General features: G+C 44.2%; 1 protein-coding gene across 4 annotated transcripts in view; it reads left to right on the top strand.

Annotated features, from left to right (window-relative positions):
• The window catches only part of AP1G1 (adaptor related protein complex 1 subunit gamma 1), a 305,811-nt gene that overhangs the window by 171,857 nt on the left and 108,764 nt on the right, over window positions 1-25,190 (top strand). For 3 of the 4 annotated variants that reach the window (XM_029608250.1, XM_029608252.1, XM_029608253.1), the window contains 6 exons: window positions 1,426-1,502; window positions 8,511-8,519; window positions 9,967-10,062; window positions 10,237-10,317; window positions 11,485-11,583; window positions 24,223-24,278. In XM_029608250.1, coding sequence (XP_029464110.1) covers window positions 1,426-1,502; window positions 8,511-8,519; window positions 9,967-10,062; window positions 10,237-10,317; window positions 11,485-11,583; window positions 24,223-24,278 — 418 coding nt within the window. The remainder of the gene's footprint in view (window positions 1-1,425; window positions 1,503-8,510; window positions 8,520-9,966; window positions 10,063-10,236; window positions 10,318-11,484; window positions 11,584-24,222; window positions 24,279-25,190) is intronic. The other variant, XM_029608251.1, reaches the window with a different exon arrangement.

Raw genomic sequence — 25,190 nt, 5'->3', positions numbered from 1 at the left:
CAAAAATTCGCCTATATGCCTCTAAGCGCCTTACCAGATCAGTATACAAAGGCACTTTTCACATCCCCCAACACAAGACCTATCGATTAACATCCACTAAAGTGCGTGCATTCTCTATAGCAGGTCTCACTCACTGGAACACTATGCCACCAGACATTCGACTAGAAATAAGCACTCAACAATTAAAAAAAAAAAAAGCTTAAAACTTGGCTTTTCAAACAAGCCTTCCCGGAATAACAAGATTACCCCACCACCCCTGCCCATGCTCTCCTCCACCTCTCACCCTTACCCCCTCCCTCCTTGCCAGTAGCCTTAGCTGGCCTCTGTACGTGTATAGTCTACCCACAAAGATATATCTACTTGTGTATTAACTACAATTGTTGAACCCCTAAAAATGTTCATTTCTCCACCCCTACTCCCCTCAGCTCTGCCCTCTCCCTGCCTACCCCACGTGTATACTACAATCTCAACTCCATGTTTTGCTTATAGTTATTATCTACTTGATCTTTGACGCTTTTTTATGGTTATATATTTTTTTATTGTATTGATTGTATTTATGATTGTAGGTACTTTTTATTGTACATTGCTTTAATTTATGTAAGAAAAGTGACACATCAAATACAATTAACTATACCCAACTGATCACATTTTGGCCATTATGTTTAACTATTTAAGCAAGCATACCACAAAGGGAATGAAGAGTAGAATCCAGGGAATTGTATGATGCAGTCCGAAGAACTCCCACACACACACATCAGCTTACTCGAATGGTGTGTGTGTGTGTATATTTTATATTACTCTACCTCTATTAGATTGCAACAACAGAGGACAAGACTTAAGTGTTAATTTATCTTATAGCCGATATACTTAAAGTAGAAATGACTTATCACAACCACTAAGTAATATTTAATATGAAACTGTTACAGTATTTGATGGCACCTGTTTAGTTAATATAACTCAACACATTTAAGTTTGAAATTATGTGCCTTATTGTGAACCGTTGTGACGGCAACTAGCTTAACGACGGCATAGAAAAGATTTTAAATTAAATAAATAAATAAACTAACTTTTTCTTAAAATTTCATCTCTTTGGTACAGTATCAACATAGAATATGACTATAAATCCCATTTGAAATCCACTACTATTTTTTGCCTCTAGTAGGAGAGTGTTCTATTTAATCCACCAACCTTTGTGTAAATAAACATTTCCTCTTTACCCTAAAGTGCTACACCCTTTGATGCTTTTAGTATGATTCCTTGCTTCTAAATAAAATCAACTGTTATGAACAGATGACACACTAGTTTTGTGACAGAACCTCTAGGCTGGAAGTGAAGGACTTTGCATTGAGTCCTTTCCTCTGTTTGGCTATCTTGCCTAGAGGACAAGGTGAGATTTCTTCTCCTCATCCTGTTTCTCTTTTCCAGGTGTTCTTCACACATCAGTTGTTCTTTTGACAGAGATGTGTGAGAGAAGTCCAGACATGCTGTCACATTTCAGAAAGGTAAGAAATATGTATCTGTGTGTGTCCACAAGGGAAAAGGTACCTAGCCATGAGGTAGGGGGTGCCAAGTAATCTAAACTATATAGCAGAGATTATTAATACCAGTCTAGAGCAAGGAGTTTTACAAAGTAGCCTGAAAAATGCTAAAGTACGTCAAATTAAAAAAAAACCAAAACCATACTGTTGATCTAGAGTGCTACAAAAATTAGACCTGTTTCAGTAGATCACTTGGCACCCCCTACCTCATGGCTGTGCCCAGCAGCAACTAACCCCTCCCTTTTATAGCTTGGGCCCCCAATGGCAGCAGTCTTCTCTCCCCCCTCCCCCCCCCCAACTCACACTTTAACATCACAGTTGGCCCTTACTAAAGTACCCCTGTCTCTCTCACAACTGGGCTCCTGTTGACAGTATCCTTCCTTAATCTGGGCCCCTGCTGAAGGGAGTACATCCTTCTCTCCAGCTTAAGAGCAAGCAAAGGCTAATAGGCCCACAAGGATAATGCATTTGGATAAAGGTTTGCTCAGATTGGGAACCTGGGAGGAGAGGAATGGCAAACTCTTTAAGACGTTTACTGTTCCTGTAAGAAGGGAAGGGATCTTGGTAAATTGTTTTCCTAGTGTGCAGACAAATGGAATTGGTTTATGCTCTCCTGCCAGCAGATGGAGATGGAGCAAGCTGATGTAACAATATAAATAATCCTGCAGGGTCCCCAACCTGCCAGTATTCTCAGTCTCCAGCAGATGGTGGATGTGGATCTCCTTATGGGGATTGCTTTGAGCTTTTTGAAAGGAGAAATTTGAAATTCTAAATTCAGGAAAAGAAAGACCTGCTCTTCTGTGGTGATATACAAAGGTCCCTTCCTCAGTTGAGAATTCCTGAGGCGATTTCCATAGTCCCTCAGAGGTATACCTTGGTCCGGTAGCTGGGTTTCTCAGCATGGACTTAGCTGCTAGTTCAGCTGAAAGGCAGCGGGTGCAGGAGGCTGAGCGCGATGGTGACGGCAGATGCCATCTCCCTGTGCAGCCATAAACCATCTCTGTACTCAGTAAGCGCTGAGCTCAGGTAAGGTTTAAAAAAAAAAAAGAAAGTTTTACCTGAATCAGAAACAGAAGGGTTTCAGGTCTTCCTCCGGTTTCCGTTCTCGGCGTACTGGGTCCACGTTTGTTCCGTTCTTGCTGGGGACTTGGGCAACCTGGTGGGTTGAGCAGACCCCACACTTAGGCTTTTTTCTTGCACACCGCGTGGAACACTGCAGTGGCCATTTTTGTGCAATCTTGTGCATGTTCTGCTGTCCTCTATAGGCCATCGGTGTGCACAGTGTGTTAGCTCTGCACACACGTTGTGTGCTTGGTTTTTGAGCACGCTTTTTATGCACACAGACTTTTTTTACGTTCTTAACTTGGCGCACAGGTTGTGCGTGTGCCTTGCTGTGCTTTCTTCTAGGCGCTTATTTTTTAAGTGCATTTCATTTTTGAGCATGAGATGTTCTGACTCACGTTTTCCGCTATAATAGCGCTGGTAAGCAAGAAGCCTAAGCATCTTCCTATTTTTGTTGCCTGTCATATTAGGGCTTCTCAACCTGACCTGGTTTCTAACCTGTGTCAACGCTGCTCAGACGCTCAGGGAGAGCTGCCGTCTTCATATTTTATTAAGCCTGGCTCTTCCCATTCTGATGATGAGTTGGTCGTGACCTTGACTGGGGGGGATGCCAGATCTTGGTGCTTCCTTGACTGGCTCCTCCGCTGGAGAGGGCAATTCGGTGGGACCAGCTGCAGTTCCATCTGGGCCTGGTCTGGACCCAGATGCTTTTTCTTGGGTAGAATTTTTTCAAGGCTTACAAGCCTCTTTTTCAGGCTTCACCCATTTCTGTCCGGTTGGACCCTTAGCTGGTGGCTCCTTCCTCTTCCAGTCCTATGCTTAAGTGCCAGGGCTTGCCTCTGCTCCTGCAGGGGTTCCTGACAGGAGTTCGGTTGATACTGATGATGAGGTTGATCCCTGGAAGATGGGGAAATTCCTCCAAGGCTGGAACCGTACTGAACCATGTTGCAGTTCCTTCATAGAGATGAACTGCTGGCCTGATTTCCCAGACCTTGAAACAGTTGGGTGTTCTGCTTCAGATACTATGGCAGAGCTGAGGAAGAATCCCATTTTGGCTTTCTTACATAAAGCCTCTTGTTTTTTCCCTGTGATGGATGCCATCCAGGAATTGATTGATCTGGAATGGGATGCCCCAGAGGCAAATTTTAAAGGGGGTTGGGCATTGGAATCCTGTATCCCCCTGGATCTGGCAGTGAGAGAATGTTTACTTTTCCCAAAGTGGATGCTCTGGTATGTGCCGTGTCTAAGCGGATGACTATCCCCATAGAGGGAGGAGCAACCTTGAAGGACGAACATAAGAGGATTGAGACTATTCTTAAGCAAGTCTTTGAGGCAGTGGTGATGAATTTACAGATTGCTTCCTGTTGGTATGAGGGGTCGTTTCCGGGGTTCCAGACGTTTTCATCCCTACAGAGGGATGACCTTTCAGTGACTTGGCCTTTTGGTAGGTCTCTGTCCTTTCCTCCCCAGCAACCCCATGAGAGGAGCGGGCTCGGGTACTGGACCTTCCCGAGCTTCCCAATGAAGGTTTGCTGACCCACCTTCTGGAACAAGAATTAGGGGGACCTTTTTCTCTCTCTTATTGGAGGTGGATAGAGATCATGTTGGCCAGTGGGTCCTGGAGGTGATGTGCAAAGGGTATGCACTGGAATTTTGCAGTATTCGTCGAGACATATTCATGGTATCCCCTTGTCACTCCCCACAGAAGAAGCAGGCAGTGGAGTTCATGCCTCAAAGGCTCCTCAAACTGAGGGCTGTGGTTCCGGTGTCCACATCTCAAGAAAGTATGGGGTGATATTCCATTTATTTTGTTGTGCCCAAAAAGGAGGGCTCCTTTCATCCCATCTTGGATTTCAAGAGGGTCAACAGTCACTTGAAGGTGACTCATTTTTGGATGGAAACCTTACGCTCTATAATAATGGCAGTACAGTCAGGGGAATTTCTGACCACCTTGTATCTGTCAGAGGCTTACCTTCATATTCCATCCATTTGGAACACCAGTGCTTTCTACGCTTTGCGGTGTTGAGATGCCCTTATCAGTTTCGGGTGCTGCATTTTGGGAACCACCGCTACCAGAACATTTTCCGAGATTATGGTGATTGTAGTGGCGGCCTTGCGAAAAGAAGGAATCCTGGTGCACCTGTATTTGGACAACTGGCTGATTTGAGCCAAGTCTCAGGAACAGAGCCACCTGGTGACACACAAGGTGATCTCCTTATTGCAGGAGCTCGGTTGGGTGGTGAACATGACCAAAAGCAATCTTCAACCATCCCAGTCGTTGGAGAATCTTGGGATCCGGTTCGACACGGAACACGACAGTTTTCCTACCAGATGTTCGGATCCAGAGATTGATGTTTCAAGTGCATCAATTGATGAACACCATACGCCTGAAGGTGTGGTCCTACCTACAGGTTTTCGGCTTGAGGGCAGCTACCCTGGAAGTGGTGCTATGGGCAAGGGTGCATATGCGTCATCTTCAGCCCTTTCTGCTATCTCATTGGAACCTGCAGTCTCCGTATTATTTATTTATTTATTTAAGGTTTTTTTATACCGGCATTCATGAACTCGTTCACATCATGTCGGTTTACAGAAAACAGGGGTGCGGATAATACAACCAAAAAACATAAATAACGTGATGAAGAGAAGCAGTTACAATTAACAAGGGCTAATGAACTGGGAATGTAAGAAATAGAAAGAGATAGAGGAGAATAATTATATACAAAAGTTCAATATAAATATGGTGTCTCATATGTACAGTCTCTGAGTAGAGAGTTTGTTTATGGTGCATCTTAGGTAGAGTTCGAGAAGGCTTGCCTGAAAAGCCATGTCTTGAGTCTTTTCCTAAAGGTTAGGAGACATGGTTCGTTTCTGAGTTCTGGAGGGATGGAGTTCCATAACTGTGGGCCTGCGGTGGAAAGAGCTCGGTCTCTTAAGGTGCTGTGATTAGTGGTTTTCGTGGGTGGAACAATGAGGCATCCTCTGTAGGCTTCCCTGGTCGGTCTTGTGGATTTGTGGAAGCGGGGAGGAATTTGTAGATCGATTGTGGTATGTTGGTGAATGATTTTGTATATCAAGGTGATGGATTTATAAATGACTCTGAAATGAATTGGTAACCAGTGGAGGTCTTGTAGCACTGGGGAGATATGGTCTCTTTTCTTAGTGTTTGTCAGTAGACGGGCTGCTGCGTTTTGGTTATGCGGCTTAGCTCCACTTGCCAATGGAAATCTGCTCCTCCAGTGGTGGTTGCAGGAGGATCATCTGAGAAAGGGAATTCCCTTGTCCTCTCTGGCCTGGTTGGTACGACAGGTGCGAGTTTCCACGGTTGGGGGGCTTACTGCTGGTGTTAACGGCCCAGGGCTGCTGGACTGCCAAAGAGTCCTGCTGAAACATCAATCACCTAGAGGCCTTGGCGGTACAGATGGTATTCTTGCAGTTCAGTCACAGGCTGCAGAATCAAGCAGTTCACGTGATGTCAAACAATGCAATGACGATGGCCTATATCAATTGCCAGGAAGGAACCAAGAGCCAGCAAGTGTCACAGGAAATAGACCAGCTGATGGAATGGGCAGATGGACATCTGCAGATGATCTCAGCCTTTCACATTGCAGGAAGAGACAACGTAAGAGCGGACTTTCTCAGCAGGGAGAGTCTGGATCCAGGAGAGTGGGTGTTGTCAAGCAAGGCATTTCAGCTGATTGTGGATTGCTCGGACCTTCCGTTCCTAGACCTGCTGGCGACTTCTTGAAATGCAAAGGTTCCTCGTTTTTACAGTCGCAAGAGAGATCCGTGGTCCCTTGGAATAGACGCTCTTGTACAGGTCTGGCTGGAAGACAGATTGCTTTATGCCTTTCCTCAGTGGCCCTTGCTGGGCAGGTTAATTCGCAAGCTTGAAGGCCACAGGGGGCTAGTACTCATAGTGGTGCCGGACTGGCCCAGGCATCCGTGGTATGCAGATTTGCGACGACTCCTGGTGGAGGCCCCCTTCATCTTCCGCCGCACAATGATCTGCTTCAGCAGTGACCGGTTCTTCACAAGGATCTGACTCTATTCTGTCTTATGGTTTGGCCCTTGAGAGGGCTTGCCTGTTAAAGCGTGGTTATTCCTGTGTGCTGGTTGCCACGTTACACTGAGCTTGCAAGTTCTCTACTTCCTTGGCTTATGTGCTGGTTTGGAGAGTTTTTGAGGCCTGGTGTGAGGAGCGAGGTGTTCTTCCTTTTTCAGTTAAGATCCCTCTCATTCTGGATTTTTTGCAGGATGGATTGAAAAAAGGCTTAGTCCTTAATTCCTTGAAGGTGCAGGTTGTGGCTCTTGCCTGTTTCAGAGGCCTGGTGAATGGTATTTCCTCATCCTGATGTGGTCTGTTTTTTTTTTTTTTTTTTTTTTGAAAGGAGTGAAGCACCTTAGGCATCCCTTGAGGAAACCTCAAGGGATGCCTAAGGTGCTGGTTCCATTGTGGAGTCTTAATTTGGTGCTGGACTTTTTGGCAGGCCCTACATTCCGACCACTGCAGAGACTTTCCTTATGGTTGTTGACTTTGAAGACTGTGTTCCTTGTGCCTATATGTTCTGCTCGTCTGAGTTCTGCACTGCAGGCCTTTTCTTTCTGGGAGCTGTTCCTTTGGGTAACTGGGGGTGTTACAACTGCGTACTGTTCCATCCTTCTTGCCCGAGGTAAACTCGGACTCATTTGAATCAGTTCATCTTCTTGCCATCCCTAGATAAGGTCAGGGATGCAGAGGAGTTTCAACTTTTGCATTTCTTGGATGATAAGCGTCTTGTTGTGCAGTATTTGGAGGTCTCTAAGTTTTTTTTGAAAGACAAGATCGCCTGTTTGTTCTCCATGGTGGGAATTAGCAGGGTGCTCTAGCTTCGCAGGCTACCGTAGCTCGTTGGATTAAGGAGGTGGTCACGGCTGTGTATGTGGATGCTGGAAAGCTGCTACCTACTCAGGTTAGGGCTTATTCCACTAGGGCTCAGGCAGTGTCATGGGCGGAGATTAGTCTCTTGTCTCCTGTCGATATCTGCCGAGCTGCGATGTGGTCCTCCGTACACAATTTTTCCAGGTTTTATCGTCTGGATGTGCAGGCCTGGGAGAATTCAGCCTTTGCATGTGTGGTGTTTACTGGACCATGTGCAGCCTCCCACCCTGTTGGGGAGTAGCTTTGGTACATCCCATTGGTCCTGAGTCCATCTGGTTACACGCTAGGAAATGGAGAAATTACTTACCTGATAATTTAGTTTTCCTTAGTGTAGATGCTAAGCCATGACACTTCCCACCCTCTGCTGCTGCATGAGTGTGTCAATAGCCCTCTTGTGGGACTCTGGGTCCCAAGGGATTACTGGTAAGTGTTCATCCAGTCCCTAGCTTGAGGTACCTATAATCTTATGTGAGTTCAGTGTTTATGGTTGGGTGAGTACAGTTCTAATTATTTGTTTTTAATCATGTTTTTAATTAAGTTTTTTGCTAGTCTGTCCACAGTTGCTTTTGAATACTGGCAGGCTGAGGTCACTGCAGGGTTATATAAACGTACTCAGTCTCCATCTGCTGGCAGGGGAGCATATAAACCTGATGGTCCTGAGTCCATCTGTCTATACTAAGGAAAACAAAATTATCAGGTAAGTAATTTCTCCATTTTAGATCCAGAGAACTTTTGTAGAACCTTCCAAAAACATCCTGTAATTTTACCTTTTGAAGCTCCCTGCTTCCAGTAGAGCAACAGGGTAGTCACCCTCTGCCTCCCCAGTGACCAGTGTGCACATAAGTACCCCTTTTCTGTTAACTGGTACTATGGCTATTCTTTGGTGGTTCTGATATTACTGCTCTGTCTGATGTGATTCAGATCTTTTGGTGTGTCTAATGCTTGCTTCGTCTGTTTTGTCTTCTGTCTGTTGTGGAATCCTGCTGTGTTAGAATGAAAAGGTAAGTGTTTATCTCCAGCTTCCTGCACTTTTTCCTGCATGTTTGCATTAGATTATCATGTGCATACTTCCTATACACCCTAGAATCCAACTGCAGTAACCAGTCCTTGCCTTGCTTTAGTTCAATTTTTAGTATGTTAGATGTACAGTATTTTTATTTTAACAATTAAGTCATGGTTCATCATGCTTCAATTTTTGTTCTTTTGTTCAGTTGAAAAAGATCAGAACTGAAATGCACGCATGACGGCTGGGAACCAGCAGGACATAATGCAGAAATGGACCCTGTTCTTAAACACTTCCTAGAAGTACCTGTTTGTCATTACTGGAAACAGTATTGAGCTTTCTGGTCTTAACTCACTAGATTGTTCTCGTGTTATGATGGATGTATAGCCGAGAACTTGCCAGGTACTTGTGACCTGGATTGGTCACTGTTGGAAACAGGATACTGTGCTTGATGGACCCTCAGTCTGACCCAGTATGGCAAATTCCTATGTTCTTAATATATAGCCTTTGTGGTATAGACATGGTGTGCCTGGAGAATTCATGTTTCTTCCAACCTTCTGAAGAGCCTATTGGAGAACCACATGGTACTACAGCTGTGTATGGCAATTGAAAACATCCCAAATACTATTAGAAAAATGTTAAAATGTTAATTCTCGCCAAGCATATATTGCACTAAACTGCCTTGAGAAGCATTTTATTGTTAACCTGCTGCTACTTATTTATGAAGATGAAATACCTAATTTGGACCCCCAATTCAGTTGTAAACATTTTGATGTCTATCTAAGCAGTATACTAGCTCCCCACTTCCCTCTCTTCCCCACCCTCCCATATCCGCTCATTTATTTCCTGCTGTCCACAAAACAGTGAGTGTCATGTTCAGGACTTGGACCTGAGCAGTTTTGCTGGTAGACGTTTTTTTGGGATTGGGTAGAGATGACATAGGGAGCATTTTCCCTTTTTTCCTTCTCGCTGAAAATCTAGCACTGATGTGATAAGCGCTCATACTTTGCATGGGCCATCCTTTCAAGCTTCAGAAGAGCAGTGCCGAGCATAAAACGCATTTGTGGCATCACTTTCTTCCTTGCCAGGTCCTCTTTTGTGTTATTGTCACAAAGGAAAACTTTGAGCTTGCCAGAAATAACCGGGAATATTTTATCTTGCCCTTTCTGCCTCAGTTTGATCCTTTGGATTGCCACTTGGGCTGCCATTTCAGGAAAAGGTTATTTGAATCCATCTAGCACCTAGCTCTGCAATGTGTCCTGTGCCTGTTGTGGGACATCCCCACGGAACTTGTTCCCTGGAAAAAGATGTTGATATTTTTTGTGGGGGTGGAAGGACTGTTATAAAGACCTAGAGAGGTGTAAAGAAGATCAGAATTAGGTTCTGTAAAAAGAGGGTTTCCTGATACAAATATTCTGATTCATCCATTTATTTTCTTTCTGCAGCTCGTCCCACAACTAGTTCGTATTCTAAAGAATCTTATCATGTCTGGGTATTCTCCGGAGCATGATGTGTCTGGGATCAGTGACCCTTTTTTGCAGGTAAGGACTGATGATGAAGGTCAGCACCTCTCTATTTATTTATTTATTTTTTTATGGGTCCGGGTTGACTGGAAATGCATAGGCTGCTTTTTTTCATCAGTTTGTAGGAAGGGTGCAATTGGCAGATGCCACACACACTCCATATGGAGGTTTTCATATTTTTGCTTGTTGCAGGTGCGAATACTGCGGTTACTACGAATCCTGGGCCGAAATGATGATGATTCAAGTGAAGCAATGAATGACATCCTAGCACAGGTAAGACTCTTGTGGAACATAGCGTATGAAGAACTTGATCTGAGTGCCAGCTAACAGAAATGGTTTGTGGAATTCAGGTTGTGTCCAAAGGACAAAGACCAGGGAGATAGGAGCAGCTGTAGGCTATCCAGGAAGGGAGGAGGAGGGGGAAAGCAGCAGGGTCTCCAGGCTAAGAGGAGATGGGGGGGAGTTACTGTGGGATGTCCTGGAGGGTGTAGTGGCAGGCTGTCTAGGTGGAGGAGGAGGAGGACACAAAAACAGCCAACTGTCCAGGTGTTTTGGAGGAATAGCAAATATTTTGGAGATACTAAAAAAACACTTGTGTACATTATGTACATGCACACAAAATAGGTGGAGAAGCCCGAACCACAATATGGAATCGAGGCACAAAATGTCAGGAAGCAAAATACAAAATCCACCAGTATATGCTGTTCACAAAAGGCTTTCTTATAGTTTCATAGTAGGGCAGTCTAAAATGTAAAGAGTTGATTAGCGGTTCTCAGACACGGACCGTGTTTAGAAAAACTGTATCAGGAGGAACTAGATCAATGACTTAATGTAAGTAAGATTTAATTAGCGGAGCGCTTTCAAAAATAATTCAGTCCTGTTCTTTGCAAATATAAAGAACAGTACGGAAGAATCAACGCCTACTTTGGGGCAGGTGTTGAGAGTAAAAATATGCTGGTCAGGCACACAATTTTTTTTTTTTTTGCATTGGGGGTAATAACTAATAGCCTCATCAACATGAATTTACATGTGATGAGCGCTATTAGCTTTGCACTTGTTTGGACGTGCTAACCCCTTATTACATGAGTGATTTTGGATCTGCGTCCAGAATGCGTGTTGGAGCGCCGGTAAAGTCGCGTGCTCAGCCGAGCACACTGTATTGCATTGGCCTGACAGTATTCTTGGTTCGGTGGTGGGTTTGAGTATGAAGGCATCTTTTTCACTTGTTTAAATATTCAACCTTTGTAGTATGGTTAGTGTTATTTAAGTTTATATTGTTTGAGGTAATTATATATACATTATGGATCACTGGGCTTTCTCTTTTTTTCTGATTAGGTTTGTGTCTTGATCTAGTTATGTCCTTTGATTAAAAAAAAATGTTTGCATCTGGTTTTATATATATATATATATATATACACACACAATTTTTAAACATTACAGGTTGCAACTAATACAGAAACCAGTAAAAATGTAGGAAATGCGATTCTCTATGAAACTGTTCTGACTATTATGGACATCAAGTCTGAGAGCGGTCTGCGAGTGAGTAGATATTTAACCTTTGTAAAATCACAAAAACACCGTTAAATGTACTGTTGGCTTCCATCCTATTCCACAGATTGTGGCAAGGTGTGTGCTGTAAGTGCATATTGGTTCCTGGGTGAACAGAAGGTAGAAATTCAGTTCAGTAATGGCCCCATGTGTTCACTCTAAAGCTTTTTAATTGGGCTTGGTGTAGAATGATAAGATTTTACATTACTTCTAAAGTGCAAGGTAGGTAGAAATGTGCATCCTTTATAAAAACAAAAAACTTTCAGCAGCTAAATTTCTTTAAAATGGCTTCCCCGCACCCTGTAGGAGAGACACATTAGATTACTTCACACAGACTGAGTTTGTTCCTTAGCTTTGATGTCAAAAATCAAAATGCAGTGAGTCTAGGGCAGGGCTAGTAATATGATTCCAGATTAAGAAAAATCAGTCCATCAGGAAGTGAGGCAGTGAAATAGCATTATGCTTATTTCCTGACTACTGTGATAGTTTCCCTTCTGTAACTGTTCTGACAACTGGTAATGGAACCCACATTAGAGGGGGTGATACTGAACCTTATGCTTACCAATAAGGGCAATGTTTCTGAAGAAGTGGACAATCTAGAACCCAGTGATCATGGGATGGTGTGGTTCACTGTTAGAGTACAGGGAATGAAGGTTTATTCAAAGGGTCCTAGACTATAGGAAAACTAAATTTGTTAAAATGGGTGAGTACCTGAAAGAGTTGTTGTTAGCTGGATAGAAAAATCTAAAGGAAGTAGAAAAGCAGTGGGCATATCTAAAAGAAGATATAAGGGCAACTAACTTTTTTTGTAAGAGAGGAAAAAGAAGTTGCTATGGTTTTCTAAAGCAGCAGAAAAACTAAAGAAAAAAGGTTAGCGTTCATAAACTAGAAGAGATTGCAGAAAAAGGAAGACAGGCAACAATATAAGGAATAGCTAAGAGAAGCTGGGAAAGTAGTCAGGAATGCAAAAATGTAAATGGAAGCAAAAATAGCAAATTCAGTAAAAGGGGAACACAATTTGTTTAGATAGTGATAGGAGAAAATTGAAAAGCTGCATTGTGTGACTCAAAGGTGTAGAGGAGGAATATGTAGAGGCTGATGAGGAAAAAGTGAAATTGCTTAGTAAATATTTATTTTCAGTATTCACTGTGGAAAGTACCAGGAGCAGGACCATATATTTATTTATTTATTTAAAGCTTTTTTTTTTATACCGATATTAGTAGCTATATCATATCGGTTTACAGCAGAATTGAAGTTTGAAATTACATTAAACAGGTACCAGGGATGGGATTACATAGGAACAGAGATAAAGCAAGGAACTGGCAAACAAGAGCAACAGGCTGCTTGAAGTAACAAAAAAAACAAACCATTGTAACATAACCTGAAACCTTGTATAAAGTTAAGTACTGGCGCAGCAAGTGTTAAGAGTGCAAAGGATCTATGTTCATAATATTATGTTCATATAATATTATATCACAAAAAACAGAAGCTAACTCCTCTCCATATTAACAGTCAAAAAGCACCAAAGAGAGGGAAATAGAATACAATCCTATTACCACGAATCTATTTCAACAAGAGACAATATCATAGACAATTGCTCAAAAATTGTAATCTACTGTGTCTCGCCCGCAATGGGCCTCAAGCAGTCGTCAGCCTTCTGAGCATTTTTTTTGTAATCATTTATTGTCTCTTGTACTTCTGCTACTAAGAAATGTTATTCAATTTTTTAACAAAACTTTGATGCATCTGTTAAAATAGTATCGACCTAATGTCTCTATCTTGTAACCGGAATACTTAGCCAATTCAGACGCTCATCAGCCACTAGTTTTTGACTGGAACGAGTTCTCAAAGTTTTCACCCAATTCTTGAATATTCACCCGACATGGACCATGTTTCGACTATTACAGTCTTCTTCAGGGGAAATAATTATTATCTACCATCTGCACAATATTTCTCACAGGACAAGCAGGGATGGTAGCCCTCACATATGGGTGACATCACAGGATGGAGCCCAATCACGGAAAACTTCTGTCAAAGTTTCCAGAACTTTGACTGGCCCCTACTGAGCATGCCCAGCATGGCACTAACCCTGCAGGGGTCCCCCTTCAGTCTTCTTTTTTCCGCGTAGCAGTAGCCTCGCGGTTAAGGAGCTCTGTAGAGATTCCTGACAGAATTTTCCTCACGGAATTATTAAAAGTTAATTTGTCCCACAGGGGCCCCCCTATTAACTTTTTTCAAGCCGTGGTACTCCAGTAAGTTTCTACCCGTTTTCCGTCGATTAGCGTCGAGTTTGGCCCTCGCGGCCTACTGGCCGTTGACTGTACCGCGGCTCGATTTTTTTCTATGGCCATGGCGTCGGGGTTCCGTCTGTACCCACTGTACTCGTACCATGTCCATTACAGACCCCCATAAAGTCTGTGTAATGTGTCTTGGACGAGAGCACGATGTCTTGACCTGCACCAAATGTGCCCTAATGACACCAAAAGGTCGCAAGGCCAGAATGGAGAAGATGGAACTTCTCTTCTGTGCTCAAATCCCGACTCCATCCATTGCATCGACGTCATCCGAACCGGCACCAGCATTGACCGACCGTTGACCGCCTGGCATCGACGACTTCTCGGCCATCGACACCCTGTACTCCCCCTCAAGACCGAGGGGATCGTAGGGAGGAACATCGCCAACGGCACCGAAAGACGTGGACCATCGAGGGAGTGAAATCATCGACCTCGCCATCGTCTGAGCTGCCGTCGAAGAAACCCCATCCAGAAAAGGCACCGACCTTTTCGGCGACCAGGTCACCGAGGCAACCCTCCCCTGATGGGACATCGGGAGCCGCAACTCCGTCTTTTAACGGTGGTCCCTCCGGCTATGCCTCTGCCTCCTTCTTCTGTTCGGAGCCGGGGCTGCTTGCTACAGGTCTCTGAGGAAAAACTGGACCGGATGGTTCAGGAGGCCATCGACAAGGTGATGCAATGACTCCAGGTTCCCCCGGTACTGATAGAGGAACCGACCACTGACCCGATTCCGGCAGCGTTGGCACCGCTGCTATCCAGGATGGAAGCATTTATCGCCACTTATCCACCGATGGACCCCGGATCACCGATGGCTCCGGTGCCCTCCCCGCTTGCTTCGTCATCGGGAGGAGAAACACCGTTCCACATCCCTCCATCGAGAGTTCTGCCTCAGCCATCGCCACCGATTCTATTGGTGCCGATATGTCCATCGGCGCCATCGAGCCATCCATCGATGCCCTCTATGCCTGCGCCGAAACCTTCGATGACGTCATTGGTGCCTCCGGTAATTCCTTGGATTCCTTCGGAGCCTGGACTGGGGCCTTCAGTTATCCAACTACCCTGTCCCCCTCTAGTTCCTAGAAGGACGGGTGCTGATCCTTACGATACCTGGACTGATGACTCCTCACCAGACACCGATGATTTGCCATCACCACCTTCACCCACTGAGAGTAGAAAGTGTTCTCCTCCAGAGGACCTTTCTTTCATAAATTTTGTGAAGGAAATGTCTGAATTGGTTCCCTTCCAATTACAAACTGAACAGGACGATAGACATCAGATGATGGAGTTGCTCCAATTCCTTGATGCTCCCAAGGAAATAACCTCCATCCCTGTCCACCAAGTTCTTCTGGACCTCCTCCAGAAGAACTGGGAACATCCTGGCTCCATTGCACCAGTCCACAGAAAAGCTGACACTACCTATTTAGTGCAGTCAGCTCCAGGTTTTCAAAAACCTCAATTGGATCACCAATTTGTGGTAGTTGAATCTGCACAGAAGAGAGCAAAAAGATCAAAACCTCATACTTCTTTTCCCCCTGGAAAGGAGCAGAAGTTTTTAGATGCCATTGGTCGCCGAGTCTTCCAAGGATCAATACTCATCTCTTGAATAGCCGCTTACCAACTTTATATGACCCAATATAATAGGGTCATTTTTAAACAGATACAGGACCTGACAGACTCCATGCCTCAGCCACTTCAAGAACAGCTACAAATCCTACTTAATAAGGGTTTTGAGGCAGTCAAACATGAGATCAGATCATCTTATGATATATTTGTCACTGCAACCAGGGTATCTGCAGCTGCTATTTCAGCAAGACGATGGACCTGGCTCAAATCTTCAGACCTTCGACCTGAAGTCCAGGACAGACTGTCCGACCTCCCCTGTGTTGGAGACAATCTGTTTGGAAAGCAGATTCAAAAGACAGTGGCTGAATTAAAGAACCATCACGAGACCTTAAGACAGCTCTCTCTGATACCTTCGGACTACTCTTCCAAACAGCCCTTCCGGAAGGACTCTAAAAAGTCTTTTTTCCGTCCAAAGAAGTCCTACCCACCACCAACCAGATCCCGTTCTAAGAGACCATTTCTAAAAACACAGTCTCGTCAGACCCGAAAACAAAAGCCACAAACAGCCCCCCAGCCGGGCCCTGCTTCTGGCTTTTGACTCTCGCATAGAGAGCCAGCTTCCATTACCCCACATACCAGTGGGAGGTCGGTTGTGGCACTCAATCACCTCAGACCAGTGGGTCCTAGCGATAATTGCCCAAGGATATCATTTCAATTTTCTCTCTATCTCACCGGATTCCCCATCTCTAAGGACGTGGAAAACATCCGACCATTCATTGCTCCTGGAGCAGGAGGTCTCCTTCTCCAGTCCAGAGCAATAGAACCAGTGCCATCCTCTCAGCAAGGTCTTGGGTTCTATTCCCGGTACTTTCTAATTCCCAAAAGATCGGGAGGCGTTCATCCAATTCTGGATCCTCGAGCCCTAAACAAGTACCTCCAGAGAGAAAAGTTCAAGATGGTAACCTTGGGCTCACTTCTTCCTCTTCTACAAAGAAGAGACTGGCTCTGCTCTCTAGACCTCCAGGACGCATACACTCATATTGAGATAATTCCATCTCATCGCAAATACCTGAGGTTTCTCGTAGGCCCCAAGCACTATCAGTACCGAGTGCTTCCATTCGGCCTTGCATCTGCACCACGAGCCTTCACAAAATGCCTCGTCGTGGTTGCAGCCTTCCTCAGGACTCACGGTGTTCACGTCTACCCCTATCTGGACGATTGGTTAATCAGGGCTCCGACTCAGCAAGCCGCTCTGTCATCCCTACATCTCACCTTAAACACTAATTTCACTTGGATTTCTCGTCAATTACGACAAATCCTGCTTAGTCCCATCTCAAACCTTATCGTTCATTGGGACAGACTTGGACCCCTTGCAGGCAAAGGCTTTCCTGCCTCGACAACGAGCTCTCACTCTCGTGTCTCTGGCGAATTAGTTGCAGTTTCAATATTCATCCACTGCACATTGTTTTCTCATCCTCCTGGGACACATGGCGTCCTCAGTTCAGGTCACCCCAATGGCCCGCTTGGCTATGAGAGTCATGCAGTGGACTCTAAGGTCGCAATGGACTCAATCTCTTCAGCCCCTGTTGACCATTGTCCGCGTAACCGACTCACTCCGTCTCTCTCTCGCCTGGTGGACAAATCAGACCAATCTTCTATAGGGCTTGCCCTTTCAGGCGCCAGACCCTCAAATAATTCTCACCACCGATGCTTCCAACTTTGGATGGGGAGCCCACGTGGCCAATCTGCAGACACAAGGTTCTTGGTCTCCAGAGGAAGCCAAACACCAGATAAATTTCCTGGAGCTGCGAGCAATCCGATATGCTCTCAGAGTATTTCAGGATCGCCTGTCCAATCAAGTCTTCCTGATCCAGACTGACAACCAGGTGGCCATGTGGTACATCAACAAGCAGGGAGGAACAGGCTCCTACCTTCTGTGTCAGGAAGCTGCACAGATATTGGCAGAGGCCCTCTCCCACTCGATGTACCTCAAGGCCACCTACTTGCCGGGAGTGGACAACGTGTTGGCAGACAAGTTGAGTCGCACTTTCCAACCGCACGAGTGGTCTCTAAACCCCTCAGTAGCGAACACCATCTTCCAAAAATGGGGTTATCCTCAAATTAGACCTCTGTGCATCACCCCAGAATCGCAAAGTAGGCAATTTCTGCTCTCTCACTTGCAGCCAACATCGTCCACCAAGAGACGCATTCTCCCTATCATGGGTAACCGGTCTCCTATACGCATTCCCCCCATTTCCACTTCTCTCGAAGACTCTCATGAAGTTACGTCAGGACAAGGGAACCATGATCCTGATAGCTCCCCACTGGCCTCGACAAGTGTGGTTTCCAATACTTCAGGATCTCTCCATTTGCAGGCACATTCCTTTGGGAACAGACCCGCTTCTAATCACTCAAAATGACGGGTTCCTTCGCCACCCCAATCTTCAAGCCTTGTCCCTGACGGCATGGATGTTGACAAGTTAATCCTTCAACCTCTTAAACTTTCTGATCCAGTTTCCCGTGTCTTGATTGCTTCACGGAAGCCTTCCACGAGACTATCTTAATCTTACAAATGGAACAGGTTCGTGTCCTGGTGCTCTTCTCAGGCCCTTGATCTCTTTACCTGTCCAATACCGAAGTTTCTAGATTATCTCTGGCACTTGTCAGAGTCAGGGCTAAAAACTTCCTCCAACAGAATGCATGTCAGTGCGGTAGCTGCCTTCCATAAAGGTGTTGGGGATGTCCCTATATCAGTACAACCCCATGTCACACGATTTCTGAAGGGCTTGCCTCCACTGCATCCCCCGGCCCCTTCTTGGGACCTCAACCTGGTTTTGGGTCGGCTCATGAAACCACCATTCAAGCCTCTTCATTCCTGCGATCTTCGCTATCTAACATGGAAAGTGATTTTCCTCGTGGCAATCACTTCCAATCGCAGAATTAGTGAGTTACAGGCACTAGTTACCTATCCGCCTTACACTAAACTTCTGCAGGACCGGGCAGTACTCCGCACTCACCCTAAATTCCTACCTAAGGTAGTTTCGGAGTATCATCTCAATCAACCCATCATAATACCTACCTTTTTTCCCAGGCCCCATTCCAATCCAGGAGAGCAGGCTCTGCATACCCTTGACTGTAAACGGGCTCTAGCATTCTACCTAGACCGTACAGCTGCCCACAGGAAGAGCACTCAGTTGTTTGTCTCTTTCCATTCTCTCAAATTGGGACAGCCTGTGGGTAAGCAGACTCTCTCCTCCTGGCTAGTGGACTGCATATCCTTTTACTATCAGCAAGCGGGCATTCCACTTCACGACCGTGTTAAAGCACACTCTGTAAAGGGCCGTGGCGACTTCAGTAGCACACCTACGATCGGTGCCGCTTCCTGACACTTGCAGGGCTGCCACCTGGAGTTCTCTCCATACTTTTACAGCCCACTATTGCTTAGACAAAGCTGGAAGACAAGATTCCATCTTCGGCCAGTCTGTATTGCGTAACCTATTTATGATGTGATGTACCAACACCCTTCTGCCTGCCCGGTGGGGTTCAGGATTCCCTCTCCCAAATTCCACCCCAGTTGTTGTGCCTCTTGCATGCCTTTGGGGTACATTTGGTGCATGTTCAGACATCCTGAGCTCGGTACTCACCCATATGTGAGGACTACCATCCTGCTTGTCCTGTGAGTAAGCAAATGTTGCTTACCTGTAACAGGTGTTCTCACAAGACAGCAGGATGTTAGTCCTCACGAAACCCGCCCGCCACCCCGCGGTGTTGGGTTAGTTTTCTTATTATATTTTTCGGCACTGCCTGTAGCTTTGTAACAAGACTAAGGGTGTACCCTGCTGACTGCAGGGTTAGTGCCATGCTGGGCATGCCCAGTAGGGGCCAGTCAAAGTTCTGGAAACTTTGACAGAAGTTTTCCGTGATTGGGCTCCATCCTGTGATGTCACCCATATGTGAGGACTAACATCCTGCTGTCCTGAGAGAACACCTGTTACAGGTAAGCAACATTTGCTTCTCTTAACCCAGACACTCAAATAACGTCTCTTCAAAGACAATGCCGCAACATGGCATCTCTTCAAAGTCAATGCCGCAACATGGCCGAGACGCCATGTTGCGGCATTGACTTTGAAGAGACGTTATTTGAGTGTCCGGGTTAAGAGAATATTGTGCCGATGGTGGATAATAATTTTCCCCTGAAGAAGACTGTAATAGTTGAAACATGGCCCATGTCGGGTGAATATTCAAGAATTGGGTGAAAAATTTGAAAACTCGTTCCAGTCAAAAACTAGTGGCTGATGAGCGTCTTGAATTGGCTAAGTATTCTGGTTACAAGATAAAGACATTAGGTCGATACTATTTTAACAGATGCGTCAATAAAGTTTTGTTAAAAAATTGAATAACACATTTCTTAGTAGCAGATGTACAAGAGACAATAAATGATTACAAAAAAAACTGCTCAGAAGGCTGACTGCCCGAGGCCCATTGCGGGCGAGAGACAGTAGATTACAATTTTTTTTTTTTAATTTTATTTTTATTAAAATTTTTTACATATCTTAAGATACAATACGCAAATGATATACAGAATATTCAAATAGCAATTATATCTCCACAAATTTATATTAACATTCAGTGTATTTTATCTAGGAATTACAACATAAGATAATTAGGATTTTGGAGATAAGAAACTATTATCAGTAGATTAAAATTTTTGAGCAATTGTCTATGATATTGTCTCTTGTTGAAATTGGTTTGTGGTAATAGGATTGTATTCATATTATGAACATATTCATATTGGGGTAAATTTTAAAACCCCTGCGCGCGTAAATCCTCCCGGATTTACGCATGCAGGGCACTCGCACACCGGTGCGCCAATTTTGCATAGGCCGCCGACGCGCGTAAGTCCCGGGGCTTCCTAAAAGGGGCGGGAGGGGCGTGGCGACGGTTCGGGGCCGGGCTGGGAGGGCAGTCCCGAGTCCCCGGGCACTGCGGCCTGTGCCGGGGGATGCCGGGGTGGCACGCGCAAGTTACGCCTGCTTCAAGCAGGCGTAACTTGCCCAACAAAGGTAGGGGGGGGGGGGATTTAGGTAGGGCTGGGGGATGGGGTAGATAAGGGAGGGGAGGGGAAGGTGGGGGGGACACGGAAGGAAAGTTCCCTCCGAGGCTGCTCCAATTTCGGAGCGGCCTTGGAGGGAACGGAGGCAAGCTGCGCGGCTCGGGGTGCACAGGCTGCCGATTTTTGCGCAGCCTTGCGCGCGCCGACCCCGGATTTTATAAGATACGCATGGCTACGCGTGTATCTTATAAAATCTGGTGTACATTTTTGTTTGCGCCAGTGGCGCGAACAAAAGCACGCACGTATGTTTTGAAGATCTACCTCAGCATGTTCATATAATATATTAATATATATTATGTTCATATAAAATGAACATAATTAGGACTGGAAGTGAGGTAAATCTGAATTGATTTTTAGAAAAGTGTGTTCCTCACGAGCTAGCTAAACTAAAAGTAGAAAGTGATGGGGCCAAATGGTATACATCCAAGGTTAAGAAAACCAAGTATTTCTGGCAGCTCCACTAGCTGACCTTTTCATTGCTTCTTTAGAGTTGGGAGTAGTGCCAGAGGATTGGAGACTGGTGAATGTGTTTCCTGTTCACAAAAGTAGAAGTAAGAAAGAGGCTAGAAATTGCAGGCCAATTAGTCTGATCTTTGTGGTGAGCAAATTATCCTCTGTTTTAGCAGCAATTCCATTAAGGCAGTTTCTGGAATCCAGTAGATTTCATGATCCGATGAAGCATGGCTTTACCAGAAGTAGGTCGTGTCAGACAAATGTGATCAATTTCTTTAATTGGGTGATCAGAACATTGGATCAGGGGAGAGTGCTAGATGTAGTGTACTTGGATTTCAGTAAGGTCTATGACACAGTTCCACATAGGAGACTTTTATAAATTGAGAGCCCTTGGTATGAGCCCTAAAATAACCGAATGAGTTAGAAACTGAGTGGGAGGAGACAAATGGTAGTGATAAATGGAGCACACTTTGAAGAGGGAATTGTTACTATCTGTGTGTGCACTGGGATTGGTCCTTGGACTGGTTCTTTTCAACATTTTAATGAGTGGCATTATGGAAAGATTGTCTGGAAAAGTTGTTACCCCCCTCCCCTCCCCCCAAAAAATATTGAAAGAAATCTGCAACAGGATAGATAGCCAGGAAAGTATGGAAAACATAAGGAAGGGATATAGTGAAGCTCAAAAAATGATGTAGAATCTGACAGCTAAGATTTAATGCTAAAAAAAATTTAATTATACATCTATGCTGCAAAAATCCAAGGGAGAGGTAAAGTATAGGGGGTGAAATTCTAAGCACGAAAGAGGAGCGTGATCTGTGGATAATAGTATCTGATGAACTTAAGGTGGCCCTGCAGATGAATAAGGTGTCGGCAAAAGCCAGAAAGCTGCTTGGGTGCATTATTATTCCTGTGTGTCCTTTGGTGAGACCTCATTTGGAATACTATGTACAGTTCAGGAGATTACACTTTCAAAAATATATAACCCAGTTAGTCTGTCCAGAGAGTGGCTACTAAAAAGGTCAGTAGTCTTCATTCTAAAGCATATGGGAACAGACGTATACATGTAAATATGTATACCCTAGAAAAAAGGAGAGATAGGTGAGATATAATAGAGACATGTAAATACCACCAAGGTTTCCATGCACTTGGAGGCTGGCCTGTTTCAAGGGAAAGGAGACTCTATAAACTGAAGGGTTCTGAGATGAGGGTAAAAGGGGATAGATCCAGGAGTAATCTAAGGAAATTTCTTCATAGAGGGTAGTAGATGCATGGAACATGCATGGAACATCCTTGTAGAAGTGATGGATCAAGGACAGTGTCTGAATTCAAGAAAGCATGAGATAAACACAGCGAATCTTTGGAGTGGTAGGAATTGTAAAGCTTTCTAATTGGTGTGGCCGGTCAGATTAGATAAGCCATAAAATCTTTTTCTGCCATCGTATACCTGTGAATTCTCTTGATTTAAATCTTCAGTGGTCTGTTGTACTTCTAGCCCTTTAGAGTTACAATATAATTAGCTGGATAAGACTTACCCTGCTGGGATAGTCAGTGATGGGGCTGAATATACCCAGATAAGTTTAAAGTTAGCTGAAATTAGAAAACTCCTAAAAACACACCTTTTTGAAACTGCATTTCCAAATTGATATTGTTACTATAGGATTGTTTTAATTTTGATATGTTTTGTCTGTTTTCTTGTTTCTGTTTTTAACAAACTGTATATGTTAATGTGATTGTGTACGGCAGTTGTAACCCGCTGAGATTGGCAGATCAGAGGGATATAAATTGTTTAAATAAAGAAATGTTAGCCAGATACCTTAACTGGATAAGTTTGAATATTGCTACTTAGCTGGATAAATAACTCCTCCTCCCAGTTATACCCCCAGAACGCCTCTTTTTTTTTTTCTCTGACTAGATTTTAGTCTGCTAAATATAACTTTATCCATCTAAATGGCTTTTGAATATCTACCTCCATGTGTTTTTGAGTTGTTGTTGGGGGGGTAGTAGTAATTTTATCCAAATTATTAATTTTATTATGTTATATTCTAATTGGATCCATTCCCTGGTAAGTAAGATCTAGTTACTTAGACTGGTTTATGAATTGTATTTAATATTTTGCAATTAATGTATTTATCTTTTATTGTGAATTTATTTATTGGACTTATTCTACTGTATTTTTAATGCTTGCAAGCCACTTTGGGCATTGCCATTGAGTTCCATAAGGTTGGGATTAAAGTCCTTTAGAAATAGAGAACCATGTCACGGATGACACATACGAGATCCCATTCTGCACATGTTTATGAATGTGACTGCTTACAGAATCTGTAACCAGCTAAAATGGTATTGGAAATTGCTGAATATAAGAGCTAATAAATATATAAAAACCAGTCAGATGTTAATTTTGTTTTATTTTAGCCCCCAAGTCTAGACCAATAAATACTCTGTTCCAGGAGTGCATGCTAGAGCACTCTTTTTTTCAAAGTTTTCTTTCTTAGCCCGTTCCCTGCTGTGAGGCATGGTCCTCCCCGCGGGTTCTTTTTTATTGTTTTCTTGCTGGTCTTAATGGGAAAAGATCATGCCCCTCATTACTCCTTTTTGAATCAGTTTTCTCTTGCTCCTTTTTCTTCCGTCTCAGATGGATCCAGACTGGGATCTGGCCCCAGGAGCCTTCATTTTTTACTCATGATTTTGTCTCCCTCCATCCCCCCCCCCCCCCCACCCTCTAATCACATCTTCTGTTTTCCACATTTGTACCATCTGTGGCTGCTGCTCACTGGCTCCATTCCCCTCTCCTCGCCACTATCTGGGGTATGCTCACGGGAACCTGTAGGAAGTGTGCTACTTTGTTTTCTGCAGCTCTTTCCAGCTACTGCTCAGGAAAGCCCTTCTGTGGGACCTCAGGCCTGCCTGCATCCTGCTCTGCTGCTTGCACAGATCCCTGAATACTACTCGGCAGATGTTAGAAATGACACCAAAATGGAATCTGTGGCAGCGTGGCTCGTTGATTATCAGGGGGTGCAGATTCTCTTCTGCTGAACTGCAGGCTTTTGTTGTAATTCTTTGGTAATATCTATTCAAAGCTAGTAGTGCTGGTCTCGAGGAAGCATCCAATACTTGCTGAGAGCCGAAACTACTTTTATGAGCCAGGAAAGCATTTAGACATTTTAAAATAAATAAACTAATCCCCCTCCCCCAACTCTGTCTCCACAGGTCTTAGCCATTAATATCCTGGGGCGCTTCTTATTAAATAATGACAAAAATATTAGGTAAGTAAAAAAAAAAAAAAAAAAAAGGATGTGTGAAAGTCACAGTTAAAGTAACAATGGCAAAATCCAAGTTTTTTTTAATTGTATGGAAAAATTCATGAAATGTCTGCTTCCACAGATATTTTCACTAGATAATCTGCACATTTCATCTTTTTGGTTCCTTTTTTTTTTCTTTTGTTAAAGTCCTGTATGAAATCTCATGTCAGATTGCCCTTTATGGGGTTATGAATTTAGGCTCTGAGTTTCCTGAAAATTCTTTTGAGCATGGTTTAGAAAGCTGAATATAGGGTGGGATGAGTGAGTATATATAGGTAGGGGAGGAAACGTATTGTGAGTAAGGTTAGGGAGGGTATGATGAAGGGACTATAGCTGTGGGCAGATTTACTTAGTAGGAAACAGGGGTTTGAGAGAGTGCATGGAAGAGGAGTTTGAAGCTGAGTGAGTGGGGTTAGGGGTGTGTGTGTGTGTGTGTGTGTGTACACAAAGTGAGGCGGAGGACCCGACTTTTGAAGCAGGGATGGGGATGAATAGTTATAAGAAGTGGGGCAGTAACTGACTGGAGGGAAGGGGAATTGTGAGAGAGGGACCATAAGCTCAGGAGTTGGGCTGTGATGGTAAGTATGAAGGTACAGATAGTGGGAGGAGTACAACAGGAAAGACCTGCTTTTCTTTCCTTACCCAGCTCTACTTGCACTTCCTGCTAAAGACATGTAAGGGTACAGTGATCAATTCTGCCAATATATATTTACAAATTCAACATCCTCTTCCTCCCCTCCTGCCATCCAATGAATACTGCTAGGGGTTTATCCTAATTAACAATTTCTAGGATGTATATCAATTGAACTGGGTGTTTCAGCAAAACCCTTGAGGGGTAACCTTATGGTCCTGTTCATACAACATCTGCTCAGTTTT

This window comes from Rhinatrema bivittatum, chromosome 7 (assembly GCF_901001135.1).
Source record: "Rhinatrema bivittatum chromosome 7, aRhiBiv1.1, whole genome shotgun sequence".
NCBI lineage: Eukaryota > Metazoa > Chordata > Amphibia > Gymnophiona > Rhinatrematidae > Rhinatrema > Rhinatrema bivittatum.
The sequence above is the reverse complement of the archived record's forward strand: the minus strand, read 5'-3'. Positions and strand labels throughout refer to the sequence as shown.